The sequence below is a fragment of the Paramormyrops kingsleyae genome, chromosome 5, assembly GCF_048594095.1.
Source record: "Paramormyrops kingsleyae isolate MSU_618 chromosome 5, PKINGS_0.4, whole genome shotgun sequence".
NCBI classification, from domain to species: Eukaryota; Metazoa; Chordata; class Actinopteri; order Osteoglossiformes; family Mormyridae; genus Paramormyrops; species Paramormyrops kingsleyae.
In genome coordinates this window covers 12,172,295-12,193,198 of record NC_132801.1, presented here as the reverse complement: position 1 = coordinate 12,193,198, position 20,904 = coordinate 12,172,295, and the positions used below count along the sequence as shown (strand labels likewise).

General features: G+C 42.5%; 2 protein-coding genes across 5 annotated transcripts in view; one reads left to right on the top strand and one right to left on the bottom strand.

Annotated features, from left to right (window-relative positions):
• Positions 1-9,145, bottom strand: part of prkcaa (protein kinase C, alpha, a) — a 151,990-nt gene extending 142,845 nt beyond the window's left edge. The window contains exons 1-2 of one of the 2 annotated variants that reach the window (XM_023820852.2): positions 8,793-9,145; positions 6,592-6,623 (exon numbers count right to left, since the gene is read on the bottom strand). In XM_023820852.2, the coding sequence (XP_023676620.1) occupies positions 6,592-6,623; positions 8,793-8,962 (202 nt within the window). In that variant the 5' untranslated portion in view covers positions 8,963-9,145. The remainder of the gene's footprint in view (positions 1-6,591; positions 6,624-8,792) is intronic. The other variant, XM_023820861.2, reaches the window with a different exon arrangement.
• A 70-nt stretch (positions 9,146-9,215) lies between these two features.
• On the top strand, positions 9,216-16,808 carry LOC111848664 (beta-2-glycoprotein 1). Of its 3 annotated transcripts, none has more exons than XM_023820878.2 (9): positions 9,216-9,380; positions 13,857-13,949; positions 14,257-14,433; positions 14,524-14,620; positions 14,933-15,009; positions 15,230-15,418; positions 15,817-15,996; positions 16,168-16,365; positions 16,518-16,808. In XM_023820878.2, the coding sequence occupies exons 2-9, from the start codon at positions 13,880-13,882 to the stop codon at positions 16,583-16,585; spliced, it is 1,056 nt and encodes a 351-aa protein (XP_023676646.1). In that variant the 5' UTR covers positions 9,216-9,380; positions 13,857-13,879; the 3' UTR covers positions 16,586-16,808. The 3 variants fall into 3 exon arrangements, with proteins under 3 accessions (XP_023676646.1, XP_023676651.1, XP_023676639.1); XM_023820883.2 differs by lacking the exon at positions 9,216-9,380 and adding an exon at positions 9,486-9,628 and having other exon boundaries at positions 13,878-13,949; XM_023820871.2 differs by lacking the exon at positions 9,216-9,380 and having other exon boundaries at positions 13,452-13,949.
• Positions 16,809-20,904: the final 4,096 nt, after the last annotated feature.

The window sequence follows — 20,904 nt, the reverse complement described above, 5'->3', positions numbered from 1 at the left end:
TCACATGTCTGCAACCGAATACAGACAGCAGGCGGACAGACAGGGGCAAGAGGTCCAACTCACTGCTCAGCTGAGCATCAGAAAGGCTCCAGCATCTCAGAAACAGCCACCATTCTGAGATTATAAGGCTGTACAGCATGTACACTTTACACAGAAATGTGCGATGAACAAAAATCACCCAGTCAATTGCAATTCTGTGGCTGAAAACACCTTGCTAATGAGCCAGGTCACAGGAGAAAGGCCAGGCTCTTTGAAGCTACCAGGGATCCACAGGTGCAAAAATAACAGCTCAGTACTGCAGTGGTGGGCAGAATGGCTGCTCCGAGATTTCATCCACCCGCGTAGTGGTCCTGGAAGCAAAAGTGGGTCCTACCCAGTACTTATGTGTATCAAATAAAGTGGCCAGAGTGCACATTATAGTATGCAGTGGCGTGCACAGACATTTTGGGGGGCAAGTGCTCCAGGGGGAAAAAAGGGCACTTTTTGCATATGTGGAAAACCTTTTCTTTTTATAATAAAAAAAACGCACAGGTTAAATGCAATTTGACTTTTATTTCAAAACATTCTCTAAAAATAGACCAAAATGTATGAGAACGAATAAGACTGACTGTGGTCATTACAAGAACAGGGCAGAATGGTCGTTTTCACAGGCAATTGGGAACTGCCTATTTTTCCTTTAGCAAATTAATGTGTTAATGTTGCCAATATGTTACACCAAAAAAAATTAACATGTCTAACCAGTGCTTCTCAAAACTTTTAACATGCACCCCCAACACCGTACCCTTCAAACTACCAATAACAACGTCACTGTTCTGTCACAATCAGGTCACAACACAGTGCGTAAATGTCTGCGAGCATCGCTGAGTCAGTAACAACCAGTTAGGCTAAAGACTGCATCTTTAGACAGTTGGACGGTGTTCTAACTTTCTCACAGGAGACACCTACTAAAGACAGTCAAAGACATTAATTTCAATCTTACCAAAGTAGGACAGTAGTTGACGTTAGTTATGGAAAGGCTAATCCACAAAAACGGAGAAACGTCCATAATTCTATTATTCATAATCATGTCAAGGTTTTAGGTTTTTCTGCAGTTCCATCTCTAAAAAGTGTGATGTCTTCCCGTCACTGACTTCAGTTTGAAAACTTTGTATTTAATCACAGATTTCCGTGAGATCGTCCTAAAATTTGTAACGAAAAATGGGCTCAAAAGAGCCCTCTGCCTAACGGCATGTAGCCTATAGCATAACGTGATATTTTCAATAGTGTATGCAAAAAGGTCGGAATTGATGGAGAGTGGGGTTGCCTAAATGGTTTAGGTTACATTTTAAATGTGTCGTTTTTTTGTTTATCCATATGGATGGATGGAGGGGGCAAGCTGGCAAAGTTTGTCATGTGCAGTTTCTGACAGGCTACTTCACAACAAAACAATTGCAGGTTGGTCTTAGAGGGCAAACAGAATAATTTCACTCGATTCATGGGTTACCTGACTGGTTGGGAAGGGAAAGAGCTGCCGTGTTGTCCGCCGTGGCTCCCAGTCGCTATAGTTAGCCTACTATGCCTACTCCAAGTAGTCCTATGTCATGCCGCTGCTACACGCCTCACAACAAATGAACTGCAAGCGTGTTCACGTGACACGGTGACAGTGAAAAAGCGACAGGGTTCGGGTGTCTTTGAAGAAGGGGCACAAATCAAGCCATTATTTTCACACCTTTTTAAATCGCGCAGCTTTAAAAAAAAAAATAAAAATCACGTCTTTCAAAAGGGCACTTTTTTGGACTGAGGGCAAAAGGGCAAGTGCTTCAGCACCACCTCGTCTCTATCTGTGCACGCCAGTGATAGTATGCAACATATATAGCTGCACAATTTCTATTCCATTCTGTCTGTCAGAACAAATGGTATTACGAGAAATTCAGATTGTATGTGGAAAAAGCTAAACACTTGATGTAGCTGGTAGCTCACACACACACACAACGGCAGGTGTTACAGCACGAGCTTCCATTAAAGTGAAAATACCATAACCTGCTTACAAAGCATGGGAACCTGAAAGAGCAAAGCATGGCTTCCAAGGAACATTTTATCTCTTCCATCAACCCCAACAACACCCTGCCACCATCTCCGTGGGTGGTTTGCACCCAGTTGTCATGACAGCACTGTGAGAAGCCCCCCCCCCCCCAATCACACATTCCCAATTAAGTTAAGATATTCCATTTATGTCTGTTGCGCGGGATGTCAGTGGCAGAGGTCGGCAAATGCACATTAAAGGGACTTTGTCCTCAGGTCACGAGTCAGACAGGTCAGATAGGCCACTTGGCGTGGCTTCCTTCATCGGGCTGGGAGTGATGAGCTCACAGCCTCACTCCTGACACGACGGCACGGGTCAGGGAGCCATGGCAGCAGGAGGACAGAGAGATACAGCTCAAGGGAGGAAGGCATCTGAAGAAGCAAGCATCCGGAGCCAATTCTGCCAGGCGTCCACCCATCCGGCTCGCGGCTGACAGATCGCAGACTAATATGCTAAATATCAGCAAAGAGCGTCTTCCAGGAAACAGTGATCTGCCAGAAGGAGCTAATGTCTTCCTCGACATTACCACACCTTAACCTGATCAAACGCAGTTTACACGTCACCTAGAAAACATACGGTTAAGTGGGGAAAAGATACGGTAACACTTTACTTGACAGGGTATAAACTGCTGAAGTACAAATTATGAACAAATCATGAACAAATATAGTTGCTACTTGAGATAAAAGATGCATCACGATTCATTAATGATGAACAAACGAGATCAGTATCACTTGTGTTATTCATTACTTGTTCCTTCAGTAGTTCACAATGGTTCACAGAATTAACAGATATAGCAACAAATATAGTAACTAGAGAAGCACTGATCCAATATTCAGATTGGTATCGGCACTGATTCATACCTATTAGATGGATCTGGTATCAGCACATGTGACTGATCCATGTCAGAGACTTACTCTTAGCTTAACCTGAGCTGTAACCTGGCAGTTTGTAATAAGACAGTTCCTATTTCTTGTTAAATTGATTTGCATAATCGATCGCATGACAGCCTTTTCCCATTTTAGCTACATTTTTTGTGGCATTCAAGCTGAACACTGACGCTGTCTCTGTCTATTTGCCACTCAGTGGGTGTAAGCGCAGTGACTTCCGCCTGTTGTGGCGTCATGCACATACCCTTTGCAGTATGAGGAGCATAAGAGCATCAGATAAGAGGGTGACGACCTGGAAGTATTTTACGCTTTTAACGACAACTAGTAGGACAGGATTGCAATCTTTGTAAAAAAATAAGTTTTTGAGAGGTGGAAGTAGCATTTGGTGGAAAATCCCACGGAACAAAGCACATGCAATTTTGCCAGACAATGCAAGTAATATGAAAAAAGCAATGGATGATTTGGGAGTCGTTAGCTTGGACTGTTTTACGCACTCGCTACAGATTGTGATACATGAGGGGCTGTTATCACAACGAAGCGTAAGCGACAATGTTGCCAGTGGAAGAAAAATTGTGTATCCACTTGCGTATCCTTGTTTGGAAGATATTCAAACTGAACTGCAAATGCCTCATAAACGCTCATGTTACCCTACTCGTAGCCTAATTAAAGATTTTTTGGCATAAAAATATTTATATTATGTATACATTTATTATATTAAAATATTAAAGTAGAAAGAGCTCTAGTATAGGAATCTGTATTGGTATCAGCAGGTGTGTATCTGAATCTGTATTGGTATGATGTGTATCAGAATCGGACCAGAATTGAAAAGAAGTGGATCGGCCCATCCCTGACAGTAACTGCTTGGGATGAAAGATGCATCATGATTCATTGATGAGGAACAAATATGAGATCAGTATTTAACTTGTATCATTCATGACTTATTCCTCCAAGTAGTTCACAAAGGTTTAAATACTTAACAGATATAGTAACAAATATTGTAACTGCTTGAGATAAAACATGTCACAATTCATTAATGATGAATTAGCATGAGTTCAGCATGTAACCAAGACTTAGTTTGTGGTTATTTAATACATAAGTGACAGCAGGGGCGCCGTAAGGGGGAGGAAAGCTAGGACGATTCCAAGGGCCCCTGAGTGACAGGGGCCCTAAAAAATTAGGAAAATAACTGGATTGGTTTGGACTGGGGGGCCTAATATGATATGCTTTCATGGGGCCCAAAATCTCTAGCAACGCCCCTGAGTGACAGTATAATACTATATTATTGGTGCCCCATCAAGTAAAGTGTTACCAAAGATACATTGTACAAACTATATATTGACTATTCAAAATACCTGCAGAAAGAAACAATAGAGGAAAAAACAGAGCAGTGAATTGAAACTATATCCTTTTTTTGCTGAACCGACAGCTTGCTTTGCTTTTACCATAAACCACATCCTACTTTACACACCTCTCCACATTCAGACAAACACACTGGGTAGGTCCATGTGCAGCTAATCCCTCCGGCAGAACCCAGATTTACGTGGGTCGACCGTATGGACGGGACCCCACCCAGCAGAACGTGCTCGGAGATACGCAGGACGGTCCCGCGGACCAAAGGAAGCAGCTCTGTAGAGAGGCGGAGCCTAAGCGGCCGGGAAGAAGGTGCAGCTTGCATTTACACTAAGCCGAGGGCCGTGAGCTTCTGATTGCCGTGCTCCGAGTAGCTTTGCGGTGGCGTGCAGGACCCACGCAGGGCTGACTGCACGTCTACATCTACACACCCTCCTGGCAGGATACACTATCAATTATAAGGGCCTTCGCTTACTTGCAAACACACAGCCGTGCTTCGCAGTAAGGCCCAAGTTGGAAGGTGCATTACATGTGGTATGAGCAGTAATTGTCAATAAAATTACCATTTTTTTTCCTACAGATGGATTTCCAAGAGCCACGTCAAGCCTTAATTCATTCGCGTATGCCATATTTTCTGCAAATTATCTTCATGATGCCTCAAATTCATGCAAATAATAATCCAGAGTTAATGCCATCTGCCATTCAATTTTTCCCCACGTGTTAGAAAATATTTTCCTTTATGAACAAACATTTTTTGCAGCTTCAACAAGTACCACAAAACCCATCTCAACTACACAGTGTTTGACAACAAAACGGAAGGACTCTGTAATGACTCATGCAGTAACACAATGTGAAACAGTGGCATGTAATAGACTGGGTGCCGGGGGGGGGGGGGGGGGGGGAGCGAAACACGCTTTGTTTTTAGTGCAGTAAGACATGCAGCGTGCTGGTGCGCAGCCTGCAAGAGACACCAGTAAGTGTAGCTTCACAGATCCCGTTTCCTCTCATACTCAAGATTCAAGATGCTTTACTGGCATGTTGAACAGGTACATTGGAATGCTTAAACATTAATTCAGCCAACCTCAGCTACAAAGACTACACAAGATAGCGTTGAACAATACAGGTAAAAAATACTGATGCAGATAGTACAATACAAGACAGTCTTGTGGGTTACACCCACAAGTAGTACTGTATAATGTACGAAGCATTTTTGTACTTCAGCACATGAGGGAACATATTAAGGAACCTGCTTTCCAAAGGTTCCATGTACAACCAAGATATTTCATGTATGGCTCTGCAGCCCATTGGCTCATTCAAATGATCTATCTGAACCATCACCCAATAGAACAGAGATGTGATTCCACACCTGGGATGGCAATGGGATTCCAGATGACAAACATATTACAAATATTTCACAAGGATAACAGGAGGAGCACAAAGCAGAAGGGGTTCTCTGCAATTCTTGGCAGGGGAATGACACAACGGAATCACACCAACAGATTACGATTCGGCATATTACTGGCAAAATATCAGGTAACTAATGGACAAAAGGAAAAAAAACTTAAAATGAACTTCATTAATTCACCAAAATGTGTTCAAAATGGTACATTTCTCAAAAGCATTAGTATCTCACATTTTTCTGCAGTTTGGTCCAGCCTGAACTGATCATCTGGGGGCTTCGAAGGTCTAACATGTCATCCAGCAGCAAGCTGAAAGTGCCCAGACACTTGGACTTCAGCCCCATTTCCGGAGTCTCGCTCTCAAAAGTGCAAATCCACCTCACTCCCAACTGTCAGATTACTTCAAGTTACGCCCCTGTGTTCTACTCTCATCTTGAAGTCCACACTACTGGGGATTTCAGATACTTCCCTCAGATCACCCCTTGATACCTCCCTTTGAAACAGAAATTCCCTTGGTCTTGGCAACACTAAACATTTTTTTCAACAAAACTTCTGAATCTAAACACAATATCATAGTGAAAAGGGCTTGAATGACTGAAAAGCTAAGACATCTGCTTTCTTTTGGGCTGTCTGTTTCTCCTTCGTTATCATGGAATTAATGCTGGTTGGCAAGGGAACAAAGGTTTTCTATTAAACACTTTCAACATAATGAGTAAACACTGATCAGCAGAGGACCACATCATTAGAAATTAATGTGCAAAAAAGCACTTGACTTGTAGGTGGAAGATGAACATCACATCATCTTCAAAATGCAACAACTCCACTGACACATTCGGGCAACGTGCGGAAACGTGAATGGCCCACAACGTTGCGTTATCGTCGTCGTACTGACCTTGGCACTGGAATCCCTGCTTCCCGAATCCCCTGCGAAAAAGCAAAGAAACGCAAATTAATTTAACCAACCGCGATGCAAAGGGCCCACAAGCGTTTCTGCGGCAACTTGCAGCAATGGGGAGGCAATGAGGTGCGGCACTCCTGCAGGGGGCCAATCATGTCCCTGTCGTAGCTCCTCCTGCCCCGGGTGGTCTTCTATTGGGGTTTCATTCATGTTTACATGTTCAATTGACATAAAAACCAGTCAACTGACATAAAAATGAATAAAATGACTCAGAAAAACATATCTGTGTTTTATGTATGTGTTTAAGTGACATTTTCTCAGAATTAAACTGCTTGTAAGGATGTGGGCAAACATCATATCCAGAGGAAACATAGTAGACTAGATAAGCTGGTAAGCAGCAACAACTTCTGACATGTACATAGTATACTGGATCTTTAAAGTATAGTATACTGGATCTTTATAGTATAGTATACTGGATCTTTTACACTGCGAGACACACTTTCAGTAGATTGTGGTCAAAAGATGCAGAACACACCTAAATACATTTAATCACCAAAGATACATTGAATGACTTTGAAAGACTGAACAATCCTGCTCTATAATTTTCCACTTGTTGAACGAATAATAATAATAATCGATACTTTATTAATCCCCATGGAAAAATTGTCTTTACGCCTCCCTCAACTTGTTCTTTGTGGAGTAAGTTGTCCACGGATGGCAGCCACCCATAGCGGCGCCCAGGGAGCTGGGGGTTAAGGGTCTTGTTCAAGGACCCACAGACGTGCTGAGGCTGGGTTTGAACCGGCGACCTTGTGATTACAGGCACACAGGCTGCCCCTTGAATGTCGCAAGGTCAGTGCCCCACATGACATGGATAACACTCTTTAATGCCTCATACTTCTATCGAGGTTCATGCTTTGAATACGTAGAATAGAATAGCAATACTTTATTGATCCCTGTGGGGAAATTCCTTTCCCTCATCCTGCTCTCCAGGACACTTGGGGATCACAGTGAACTGGGGGTAAAGAGGCTCCCTCAAGGTGCCCGTGGACATGTAACTATTCTGCTAAGGCTGTCTTCAACCAGCAACCTTTGGATGAGGCTTTGCCAGCTTGAGGGTCAGGGAAAAGCAACATGTTCACTGCAGATATGTTGTCGAAAGTTAATTCAAGGAGACCCCTACTCCCCAGTGAATTACACCTTTATTACTTGAGTGCCAAGTAACTGGTGATGAAAGTACATTGTTCCGTGGTGTTCTGTACTGTACAAGGTCTACTAAGATTCTGCTTTTCTAACAAAAAAAAAGGAAAAAAAAAAAAAGAAAAAAAAAACCTTGGGCAGCCCACTGCATTCCCATGTTTACCCGCGGCTGTTAAGTTAACAGGAAACTAATGATCACACATAATTTGCGAGAGATCCGTGGGGAGGAGAGGTGCATCACCTACCGAGGCGGCCAATCGCAACTCCTCGCTGCCATGCCATGCAAGTACACTCAGTAACATTATAAATGCAAGGAACTGCAAACAGACGCTGCAAACTTAACGACATACCTTCTTACAGTTGTACGTCTATTAAATACCTCAGCAGTTAAAGAAAGCTCGTCAAAACCACAGGCATCTGGCAGAGATCTCCCACCGCTCGTCTATTTCCCAAATATTTATTGGCCTGTACTGAAGTAAAGCCGTGCTTAGGGAAGCATCCAGCGAATAGACATCCCACTTTATCCGAGACGAACGCATCCGCTCAGCGTCTACCGGAGGAGTGTAACGGGGCCCCCAGTGCAGGCGCTCATCTCGGATTTTCCCAGATTAGTTAGGCGACACTTTTGCAGATCTGTCAGCGCTTTCCCCACAGCCAGGGAGCCGCTTCAACCCCGGCGTTGAAGCAGACAGGCTTCCCCCCACTCCGGATGGGTCTCCTTACTGGGGATAAACATCCCAGCTTCGGGATGTGCGAGTGCGTCGCTATTCTGCTTATCGACGAAAGTTTGCCGTGCAACAGGAAGACAACAAAAACAAAAAAGTTACTTTCCATACTGATTTTATAAAAAGGAGGGGGACAAAAGTGTCACGGAAGTTCAGCACCGTCACTTAATGCACTTTGAAATGGGTAAAGTGAAACGGTTTGAAGAAGGTGAAGAAAAACCGCCCACGTTTGTTAAATGAATAAAGTAAAGGCTTTACAAACGCACTTACCAGATAAAATCGGTGCAATGACTGCAGAAGGTCGGCTGCTTGAAGAAGCGAGCAATGAACTTGTGGTTCTTAACTTCGTGAACGTTTTTCTGCCTCAGAGCGCCTTTACGGGCGAACCGGTTGGCGACGTCCGATGAAGACGAATCGTCCGTATGTATAACATCAGCCATGGCAGTCGTTACAGCCTTCTGTCCCGCTTAGTAACTCTTCTTTACACTGTCTTGTCTTTTTGTTTGTTAGTTATCGGCTCAGCGGGGGCTGCTGGTTGAAGCTGCCGAGTTTGTGTCAGAGGGTTTCCCCCCTTTCGCTGGAGCTACAACTAGTTAATGACAGCTCACCAGGAGCGCGCGCGCGGCTTCCTCCTTTCACTCCGGGTGACGTCAGCGCCACCGCTTCTCCCGTGGGAGGGATACGGTCGGTCCCTGATGGAACCCGGAGGACACGTGCGCCACCCTATGGAAGAAGCGCGTAACAGCAAATAGAGCCGCAGCTACAGAGTCTAACCATCATTCACCAAATCCGTACTTCTGCATTTTCCTCTCCACAGAACGCCGGATTACTCCCTGGTTCTGGTTTTAGAGAACCACGGTAAAGAAAGAGTATATTTCTCATGCCAGACAAGGCATGTATTCATGTAGATAAGTAATGCAACGATTTATCCTTAGACGTCGTTAATCACCCAGAAGCCATTATTCTTGCTTGTTGAACTGAATTATTTTTTTTTAAATGTAGAACAGTTTATAAAACTGCTATGTATTGTTGACAGAAGTTGAACACAAACCAATGCACACGCGGTCCTGCCTAATTTTCCAGTAGCCTCATAGCGACGCCTGGTGGTTAAGTATAAGAACGATGTCGAGTTTTTTTCGATGGCGAAAAAAATATTAAGTTGAAAATGCCTTACATAAAACTTATATGTTTTAATATTCCTTCTGTCATAAACACGAATTACTAATTTGTTATAATGTTTCTCAATCTGCCCATGTTTACTACCAGTGTTGATTCCTATTATCAGGGACTCCTTAAAGTTTCTCCTTAAAATGTCTATTTTTAGTTTTTTTTCATCCACCCTCTAAACCTTCCAACCCTTTATGCTGTTTAGGGTTACGGGGGGGGGGGGGGGGGGGGGGTCAGGATGAGAGTCTATGGCAGGGAACACTCAGTCATACTCTACGGACACCTTATCAGCACTAATTATCCATACTGGATGTCTTTGGACTGCAGAAATCCCTTGTGACATGAGGAGAAATTGCACACACACACACACGGCTGGATTTAGCCTTTGCAGAACACGAAGCAGACGATATTTTTGCGCCCCCTCCCGTCAACGCATTGTTGTTTCCGCCTGAATACAGTTAGCCTGGATCTTGCCCAGAACAGCGGTGGTATTCAAACCCCTAACGCTAAAGGTGTCAAGCAATAGTCCCACCAACTGTGTCGACTGGCTTCCACGCGCCTGGCTGTTCTCCTGTGACCTCACTCATTAACGGGGTGTTCTCAGGCACAGAAATGCATTTACTGGGTGATTTTTGTGGCTCACGCCCCTCTCTGTAAAGTGTACACATGATAGTGTGCGAAAATTCCAGGATGATGGCAGTTTCTGAGATTATGGAACAACCACATCTGGCATCAGCAATCACACCTGGTTCAAAATCAATTGGATCAGCTATCTGAGCCTTTCTGATGCTCAGCTGAACAGTGCGTTGGACCTCTTGCCCCTGTCTGTGCGCCTGCTGTTTGTATTCGGCTGCAGATACTTGACTCACTGTGTGGAGGCAAAGGTTATTTACATTACTGAGCAGGTGTACCTAAAAAAACTGGCATGTGTGTATATAAGTGAGGATGGGTAGATGTTTTCATGAGGAAATTCATTTGTTGCATTGATTAATTCACATTCCTTTTTTGGTGCCAAGGGTTTGCAGACAAAAGAAATCATAGTTAAGTTAATTTTAGCTTAGTCAGGAGCTGAGCCTAAGACATCAAAGGTAATTTCCCCCCTAAATCATTAAGTGGAGTTTTTTTTTTTTTGTCCGTTCTTGTTTGGATTTTCATGGTCATTTTTAAAATGGCACCATCTTAATTGCCTTCTGTTCTAAAATGTGATGCTGTTTATAACTTAATTATTACAGTATTGTTTTCCACTGTCTGTCATACATGCCCTGGAGCTGACAAAAGATACTATCTCAGAGTCAGGTTTACTTGCTGACTACATTGGGAATTTATACATTTGACAGGGAATGAAACATGCACAATGCGTAACTGGATAAAGGATGAATTTGTAATGCAATATCAGCAATGTAAACAAGCTGATCGCGAGTAATAATGCGTGAATTCTAGTTTCAGCAATAAGAGCATTCCAGGAGTATCTAATAATTGGCAGGAAGCATGTAGAAAGTAATTGTTTTGGGGTTATCAGGAAGACAGGAACTCTGGGAGAGAAGCTGTCCAAATTTTTGTTTGTTCTGGTTTTGATTTATCTGTAGCAATTTCCTGAAGTGAGTCCTTGGAACAGGTGGTGTCCTGGGTAGGGAGAGGGTCAGCAACAAGCTTGTCAACACTCTTCCTTACTCTAGAATTGTTCTGGTTGTTCGGTGGAGGGGAGTCTGCAAGCTAATGGCTTACTCTGCGGATTTGATAACGTGCTGAGTTTCGCCTTTGAAGCAGGCAGATGCAGTGCCACGACAGACAGTGACGGAGGATGAGGCTCTGCTTCCAATAATGGTTCTACGCATATGTACCGGAATGAGTCAGGTGACAGTGGGTCTTCCCCCCCTCGGTCGTTTCAAGAAATATATGCGCAGCAGTGCTTTCTTCCTTGCGGTTGTCACATTCTCCTCCCATTTGAATGTGTAGGGGATGGCGGTGCCCATAATTTGAAGGACTCCTCCACCTTGATGGCTGCACCATTGATTTTTAGCAGGAGAGATGCAAAGGAGGGGGATTTGCAAAAGTCAGTTATTATTTCCACTGTTTTGAAGGTGTTGAGCTCCAGGTTATAGTTGGTGCACCAGGTTGCAAGACAGTCTGTCTCCTTTCACCACGTTTCCTCATTACCGTCTCATCACCAAGGGTGGTGTCATCTGTAAAATTTAGCATTTTGACAGTCGGGTTTCTGGAAGTGTCATCATTAGTGTACAGAGAGTACACTAGGGCAAATTTCAGTCAAGGGGGTTCACAAGACTTAACCTGGAATGCAGCCACTGAACCAGAGACTGATTGTCCAGGTGATGCAGCATGACATCAAGCTGTTGGTTTGTGTGTACAGTATACGTTGATCACTGATTTGTGATTAGATGTATAGCACTTTGGTGTAGGAATGAAACAGAGAGGGGAGATCTCAAAGAGGCGAGGAATGGAGGTGTCCCATTTTTTCAAAACAATGCAGGAAGCTTTCAGTTTCTCTGCCAAACCCCCCCCCCCCCCCACCGCCCCCAACCAGATCTCCAGTTTATGGCCAAGCTTGTGTGTAATTGTTCAAAACTTCTGCTGCAGTTTACTTACAGTCGGCTGCCTGCTAACAATGCCCTTTTGTGCATATAGGTGCTGTTAATTTGATTTCCACCACAGGTGTGTGAGCTCAGCCCTCTCTGTGGCCTCCAGCTGATTCCGTTCAGGGCTTGTGATTCAGACTGCGTGATAAGGCTATCTCTTCATACAGCGCAGAAAACAGTCAAAAAAAAACATTCAAATGCCTTGTCTGTGTTTGGGCATTGACCGAGGTCCAATACCCAAATTGATTCCAGGTTCTGGAAGGAGAACAGAAGTCAAGTTAAAGAAAAAAAAAGTAAGAATGATTCGAGTAATAATAGTACAACATTAAAGATAAAAGGACAAAAATATTAATAATGAAATGAATACTTAGGTCAAAGATGTCACAATTCATTCATGCAGCATAATAGTCATATCACACCCTGAAAAGACAAAGACCGGTAACAATGCAATCTATTATGATGACCAGTGTTTCTCATGCAGCTAAGAGGAACTCACTGTCCTTCTCAGAGTAACTGGGATATGATCAATGTGATGAGATTAGTGGCCCCACTCTGAGAAGATCATACTCACCGATAGGCAGAACCAACAAAGACAAGCTAAAAATGATTAATGTGTTGCTTTCGCATCAAACACATTCATATATCATGTATAACATTTAAACAAAAACCATTGGTGGATAACACTAAAATTAAATTAAGATCAAACGAGAGGTTGACCCTTATGTAACAGTTTACATTTCCTGGATTTAGAATGTTTAAATTTCTGCTATTACATATATAGGCATAAAAAAACGTTTTTAAATAATAATTTGCTAAGTACAGGAACTGTTCTCCTGGCTTGGACCTAAACAGGAAAGCTTACACTGTAAATTCCATAACTAAATATATTTAATGTTGTTCATACTTCTGATGTTTTCCTCTTCATTTATGTTCCAGGTATATTTTTATTACTAAACAAATATATCAAAAGTGTGTTGCTTCAGTTGTATTTATTGAAAGTTGCCTTTGAACTGTGAGTAAATATGCTCCTTTTTGGACCCTGGACTTTTACAAGTGAGATAAACTAATATCACACTGGGATTTTTATAGGTGGAAATTTTTCTCTCTGTATAATCACACAAAGCTCCAGTAATGATTTATTTTAACGGCAAGAGTGTATTACTTGAACTTCCTGTCATGTACTGTTTGCTCTGTTTTCACTACATAAAGGCCTGCTCACATCTGCGTGTGCAATGAACATGCGTATATAATTAAATAATTCCTTGTGACATGTTCCTCTCAATCAAGCTGGACTGCTAAATTACAGGCAAGAAGAGTGTGATTTAAAACCAAACCCCATACTCCAATTCGTCAGTATGCATGACAAAAATGTATATTGCAGTTGGTGAATCACAACGTCCATCTTGCGAAGGCTGACATTTTGCAGAATCCCTTGTTTGGATCAGGGCTTTCAAATGTTGCCTAATTCTGTGACATCATTAGCTGTTATCTCTGTATACTCAGCACAGCTCTACAGACACTGAGCTGATATGAGCTCTTATGTATGTCCTTACTCGCTGTTTTATGAGGAAAGTGTCCGCTGTACCTCACACAGAGATGCTCCGGAACCTTCTTTTGTTGCTGCTATGTCAGCTCTCCACGTACATGCCGGCGGACGCAGGAAAAGGTACCCTTTAGCAGTTAGCATTTACCATTCAGAATCACAGTCTCTTGTCAGAGATGTAGCACAAGGGAGCAAGCAGACATTTCTGTCCTGAGTTATATATTTAATGTTCTGACTTTATTTTTTCTGTTACCATGAGTGTATTTTAGCCATCATTACTTGTGCAAACCAAAGTAATTTTGCTCTTAATTGTTGAACTGCACAAATTGATGAATGAATTCTTGTGGTGTATGAAAAATTTTGGCACAGCTTAAAGGGAACGAAAACGTCTGGATGTTCTTTAGAAACATGTGCTTCAATGTGCTTGCAGTGTGTGGCCGGCCCCCTTTAAGCGATGAGATGGACCCAGCTGGTTTTCAGCGAGTGTATGAAGTTGGGGCAGAGGTGTTCCTGTCCTGTAAGCCCGGACATACACCCAGTAAAGGCTCACGAAGAGTCATCTGCACTGCCAGTGGGAAATGGACCAACCCCACACTCAAGTGTGAACGTGAGACCCTTATTGCTCTCCATGCACAACAAAAAGTATTACTGTTATGTACTGTCCTGCTTACAAAAAATCTGATATTTCTTCATGCAGCCAAGTGGTGTTCTGTGCCTGAACGTCTGCAGCATGGAGATGTTGAAGTGACTGACATCAAATTCAGGAGCATTATTAACTACACATGCCATGATGGGTAAGGGACACATTCAATGGACACAATGTGTTATGTCAGCCTACAATAATCATCGGCATGCCATAACGACAGCAAACAATAAACACAGCACTAGAAACCAATTTGACATTTATCAACATTCTACTGAATTCTTGGGCTTCTCCCATGTCATTCTCCTGATCAGGAAATTAGGTTGGTAGTGAGCTCCTTACTCCGCAATCAACGGGACTTTCCAAACCAAATCAGTATACATGGTATGCATGTGCAGTTTGTTAACACTCATCATAGTTGACATGAGATCTTCCAGCATGAAAAGCATGTTACGTGTCGCAGGTACGTTCAGCACGGAGCTAACATGAGTGAGTGTTTGGCAGATGGTACATGGAGCGAACCCCCGCCTTTCTGTGAAGGTAAGAACCTCCACCTTCAACAGGTTACATACTGTATGCGTGCGGCGATCAATAAAGCCAACAACTCAACAAAGCCTCAAATTTAAGTTTGATTCTACAAATATGTGAAAATACAGTTTGCGCTGAGAATCGGTGTCTTACTGTACAAATAACAGCTACAGCACCTGCCAATTCTGAGTGACTTTTCCATCTTCACCAACTGTTCCCCTACCCAAACCAGCTGTAACCTGTGGTCTGCCAGAGATACCAAAGCACGGCAAAATCATCTATTCCAAGCCATTCCAAGGCAACACTACGGTGTTTGGCGACGGCGTGACCTACGAGTGTATGCCGCCGTTTGCACTCTTAGGCAATGTGAGAGGCTCCTGCACTGCCAGTGGGAACTGGACTGAAATGCCAGAATGCCACCGTAAGTACAGTGACATGCGTGATCGCATGACCTCCAGTGGATTGTAAGGTGGGTGAGATGGGGCCCCAGCCCCATGCAGTACTGCGAGAGGATCCTGCAGGGTCAATGGGAGCTTCATCAAGACCCCAGTTTAGCTTTTTAAGCACTAGGTGACCTACTCACTATACTACTGTATAGAGCACATTAATGAGCGTCACATTTCCATCTGTCTATGCATGCATGCATGCATGTACCTATCAATCCATCCATCCATCCATCCATCCATCGAACAATTCTTTTTCCTTGTCTTTTTTATTTAAACATAGTATGAACAGAGCTTATGCAACTGCAGTGGTCATGACCCGCCCACCCGTGTTCCTTGTAATGTCCCCTCGTTCCCTTGTCCCTCGCTTTTTCAGTTGTTACATGTCCAGTGCCACCCAGACTCGATAACGGATTCATTTCCTTCGCAATAATGAAGGAGCACGGCTATAAAGAAAGAGTAAAATATGGCTGCAACATAGACTACATCCTCGATGGACCCACGGAAATCGAGTGCGAAAAAACGGGAAAATGGTCCTCCCTACCCGTTTGCAGAGGTAAGGTTAGGTGGTCATTACGCGGCATGCAGGAAAGCAGACTTGGCAAATGGAGCACAACCTGAATAATTCAATGACTGTATGAAAAAATAAGCTCTATGATTGAGTTGCGGGTAATATTACACCTTACACAAGAAATAAAAATGTACCGGAAGTCCTGTTCTATTTCAGCCCCTTGCAGAATTGGCATTACACGAGGCCGGATATTTTACGACGGAAGGAAAATATGGATCGAGGACTTGAAACCGAACAAAATACTGCACGGTGAGCGATTAGCCGTGTACTGCAAAAACGAGGAAAAGAACTGCGGTTATCCAGTGCCCATGCAGTGCGTCGATGGCACTGCAGCCATTCCCGAGTGCTTTCAAGGTAAGGCCCACCAGACTCAGCCAAAATACATGTATGCGATCAATACGTTTTGCAAATCACTCATTTTTGCTTATATTATGCACCCCAATGACAATACATTATATGTGATACTTAATACACAAAAACATTTATATTTTTTCTTTTCTTTCTAGAACCATCCGGTATTCAATATAACCTGTATTCCAAAAAGCTTCCATCAGAAATAAAGATGTGTACTTAGTCTTTGTTCTAACAACTTTAAATATCACCAAAAATGAAGGAATGATCTGTTTATTACTAAAACGTTATTTCCCTGCACAGCTTACTGCTCTACTCTGTGTGCACCGATGCACATAATGTGTATTGATTTTAATATATTAAAATCTATTATATTATTCTGTAAAGTTTGATTCACACTATTACCATTTGTTACTTTAAAAGCAATAAAAAGAACAAAAAGACGATGTATCTGTTATTTTAGTTCTTCTAGCAATCATAGTGACATGCATTACAGTCGTACAGCCCGCTAAGAAATTCTCATGCCGGTTTTACAATGGCCTGGCGTCCCATCTGAGTCTTCTGCATCATGACATACAGTAGATTGCAGGCTCTCCATGACCCTGGACTAGATAAGTCAGAATGAAATGGATGGATGGATTTTATTGCTATTTACTATTTTAAAATATAAATAATATTTCCTTGTGACATAGTGCTGAACGAGAGCACAATTTAAGAAGGAATTATCTTCTCTGAAAAAAATATTAAATTTTAAATTGGTATGAGCTAATTATCATTTGTTGCCATTAAGTTGATGTTGACTCCTAGTGGCTATATATGGCGTTTCTCCAGAACATTGTCTTCTTTTGAGGTCGTTGGGCTTTCAAAAGCCAGGGTTATTGTTCTGACAATCGAGTGCATGCACCTTGTTGCTGGTAGTCCGAGTCCTATTTTACCTCTAACTTTTATGATGTATTCCAGTGCACTGGGTCCTCTCATAAGATGCCCAAAATAAGACACCTTCTGGTTATTTGTCATTAAAGTGAAAGTTCAGGCTTGATGTGTTCTAGAAACCATTTGTCTGTCCTGCTGTCCACGGTCTTCTTAAAAGTCTTAGCCAACACCAAAGTTCAAAGGAGTCCTGTTTCTTCATTGTCCAGCTTTCACATCCATGAAGAGTCACCGAAATACCATATTCTGTGGAGTTTTGATCTTTGTTCTTAGAGATGTCAGTATTTTTGATACATTTGACTTTTTTTTCCTCGTTGCTCCCAGCCAGACTGCGACATCTCCACTCCTGGACCCTTTGTTGTTATTGATCGTTTCAAGCAGGCAAAAGCTTCCATAACTTTCAACATCTACATTTAACTGCAGATCCTTATGCTCCATCTTTTCTCTCTCTTCTTTAACGATATATATGTGTCCACCCTTGTCGTCTTCCAGTCCAGCGTCTCTCATTATGCTGAGTCCACACCGTTTGTCTCACCTTCACGTTTTCTGCTTCTAGTTTACAATCACCAGGAATCTTGTTTGCATTTCCTGTCTATTTCAGCCTGGTCATGACTTAGTCATAAACAGAGGCGGACATTTCAGGTCCAGAAAGTAAAAATCCAAACCAGGATTTTGTTTCAACCAACCAGCTGAGTACTCTATGACTGTGACTCTTCATACTCAACTGCTTGGTTGAAACAAAATCCGGGTTTGGATTTTTACTTTCTGGACCTGAATGTCCACCTCTGGTCATAAGTCTTTGTGATTTCTTCTTTGTGATGCTTCACTTGCTGGGGAATAAGGCTGTAATTGTCATAAAAAATTGAACTGATTTCAGTATTTGCAAAGTCCTTCTTGACTGTGAAAGTCAGAACATTTTTTCATTGTTGTCCATTTCCTGAATGGCGAATGGTCTGTTTGCTTGACTGAAAGTATCCTAATGTAGTCCATATAAGCGTAATATTAGAATAATAAGAATATGGCATGTACTGTAAGTGATCCATTTCCAGCTCCACCACATCCAGCTTCCCTTGCCTCTCACTCCATAAACCCCACGTCTTGGTGGTGATCCTCCCTCTGCAGACTCTGATGTCTTTGTTTTTTTTGGCACGGTTGCACCAGTAATTGGATGTTTTAAAGGCGCAGATCCGGGCACCATAAACGCCAGCATACTGAGCACATTCCAACCTGAGGCCCCCGTCATGTGGCACCGCTTCACTGTTCACGCTGGTTTTCTTGGAGATGGTATTGACATGGTTTTCGCCCTGGATTCTTCCGGCCAGTTTGAAGCCGTGTCATTGCCGCCGGCCGCCTCTCCCTGATGAGGCATCGTACCGTGAGGATGGGAAAGACTTAACTTTTCACAAAAACAAGGACCTGTATTGTTCAAATTGATTCAAAGTTTTGCACTCTTCAAGTTTTAGTCACAATGCAGACCAAATTAACTCAATTTTCTTTTCTACAGTACAATATTCCTAGGCCAGCATTGGCCAATTCCAATCCACTAAGGGCCGGTGTGTATGCAGGTTTTTGGGGTAACCTTTAGGTCGGCTGTTCAAACCCAGGTGTGAGGACCCTTCAGCCAATCAGTCCTCTAATTAGTAACCTAATTAGGCAGCTGCAGCGAAAACCGACACACACACTGGCCCTTTCTGGATACGATTGGCCACTCCTTCCTAGACAAACAACAACGGTTTTAGAATCCTGATATCGCCCATGTTGGTAGCTTGGGGGACTGGTTTCGGACTCCTGTGCCCTGCATAGGACAAGGAAGCACAGAAAATGGGCGGATGGATATCGGCCATAAAAATTTTACTATTTATTGTCACTGCTCAAGAAACTATAGGCACAGTTTAGAAAACAAATTAACCGAGTGTAAAAACTTTAAATCAGACAAGGTGAGACTTTGATCTGTTTAACTGACTTAGTATCAAATCAAGGTCTATGGCATAGAGCACTACAGATACACAGACGCCTAGTGCAAAAACGAGAAGACAGATGTCAACAGAAGACCAAGCCCAAATCCTTCCCTGTCAGTGACACAACTTCAGTGGGCCAAAAATAATGATTCATTCAGGATCACAAATATTATTGATTCAGGAAGCACCTAGTAACTAAACGAGACGCGGTAAATATCAGAGATAAGTATGTATAGTCTGCAAACTGATTAGTTCTTGAACAAACCTTTGTTTTCCGAGATTGATTTTTTTGGACTTTGAAATGGCATGACAGGATTTCTGGTAAGTGGAATTTTGGTCTGTTTACTGGAACACAGCTACTGTGTCGATGATTCATTGTTTCTTGTAATGCACCCAGTAAATGAACATTTTCTCAGTATTTAAAAGCCTTGCACTCTGTACCTTTCATATTCCTTCACCTACTTATTCATACATTAGCTTTTCAGCCATTATGAAAGATACTGCTTTATTTTGGGAGATGCGATAGAACACTGGCTTTCCCTATGGCCTCGGAGGCGGACCTTTCAGGTGCAGAAAGTAAAAATCCAAACCATTTTGTTTCAATCAACCAGTTGAGTACTGGCAGAGTACTACCCCAGGCAGAGTAGGGACCAGCATGGATGGGATGTCAGTATTTGGGTGAACTGGTGTCTCTGAATTTCCCATTTCCAGTCTGTTTACTTCAAGGACCCAGTAACACATTCAGAATTTTCCCATCGTGTTCTCTGTGCGGCCCGGGGAAGCAATTTTGTAAATTGAAATTTATGCAAATGTGAATACACAATATGCATTGTGTGTGACACATGTAGCAATGAAAAATCAAATAATCAAATTGACTTGCCTGTTTTTTATAAATAAAGTTTGATAAAATGTGCTATATAAAAAGCCCTGCTGTGGTCTGAGGGTCTACTCACATCCCGGTTACCCAAAGAAGTCACAAGATGTCAGTATAACACAGATGAGCCTGGGCTGGACCAAGCATGGACTGCTATTCCTGAACCTCAAATACTATATAATATTCTGAACCTTGTGGCCCACCTGGAAGACCACTCTGCACTATCAAACACCCAATCTGAAAAATGGTGCTGTCTTATTGCAAGTGTACTGCTAATTATATACAAATACAGTCTCAGTTCGCTGTCTGTTGTGTAAGTATGCAAATATTATATGAAATGTGCCTTCGGTTGATGCTCAGAACGCCAGTTTAATTTAATGTGACACATAAATCTGTAATAAAGAGCCATAAAGCATCGCCTTGTAATCTATTACAGTGATTCCCTTGCTCTGTCTCTGACAGCAAGGAATGCATCCTGTCTAATGATGTGCTCGCAGGAATAGTTGGGGTTTCATCATAATTAAAGAGGAATGTCAGGCAGAGTTTAGTCACAAACACTGGCACTGAACATAACAGCGATAAGTGCCGTATGGGAGTACAGCACTCTAAGTATTACGATGAGCATTATGGGTGAAGCAATTACTCTTTGGTCTGTAATGTAATCTGTCCATGTGATTTGTAGCTGACAGGTTGTGTGGAATATGTATGTGTTGCAGGGAGAGGCTGGTGGTGCGAGAAACGTGATGTTTTTTTTGTTTGTTTGCTTAATTTACACTTTAT

What these genes read in the sequence shown, in the direction of transcription:
- LOC111848664 (XM_023820871.2), top strand. Translation starts at nt 13,823, where the DNA reads ATGTATGTCCTTACTCGCTGTTTTATGAGGAAAGTGTCCGCTGTACCT. An exon ending in GCCGGCGGACGCAGGAAAAG is followed by an intron (nt 13,950 to 14,256) that starts GTACCCTTTAGC and finishes ATGTGCTTGCAG; the next exon opens with TGTGTGGCCGGCCCCCTTTA. An exon ending in AACTACACATGCCATGATGG is followed by an intron (nt 14,621 to 14,932) that starts GTAAGGGACACA and finishes TACGTGTCGCAG; the next exon opens with GTACGTTCAGCACGGAGCTA.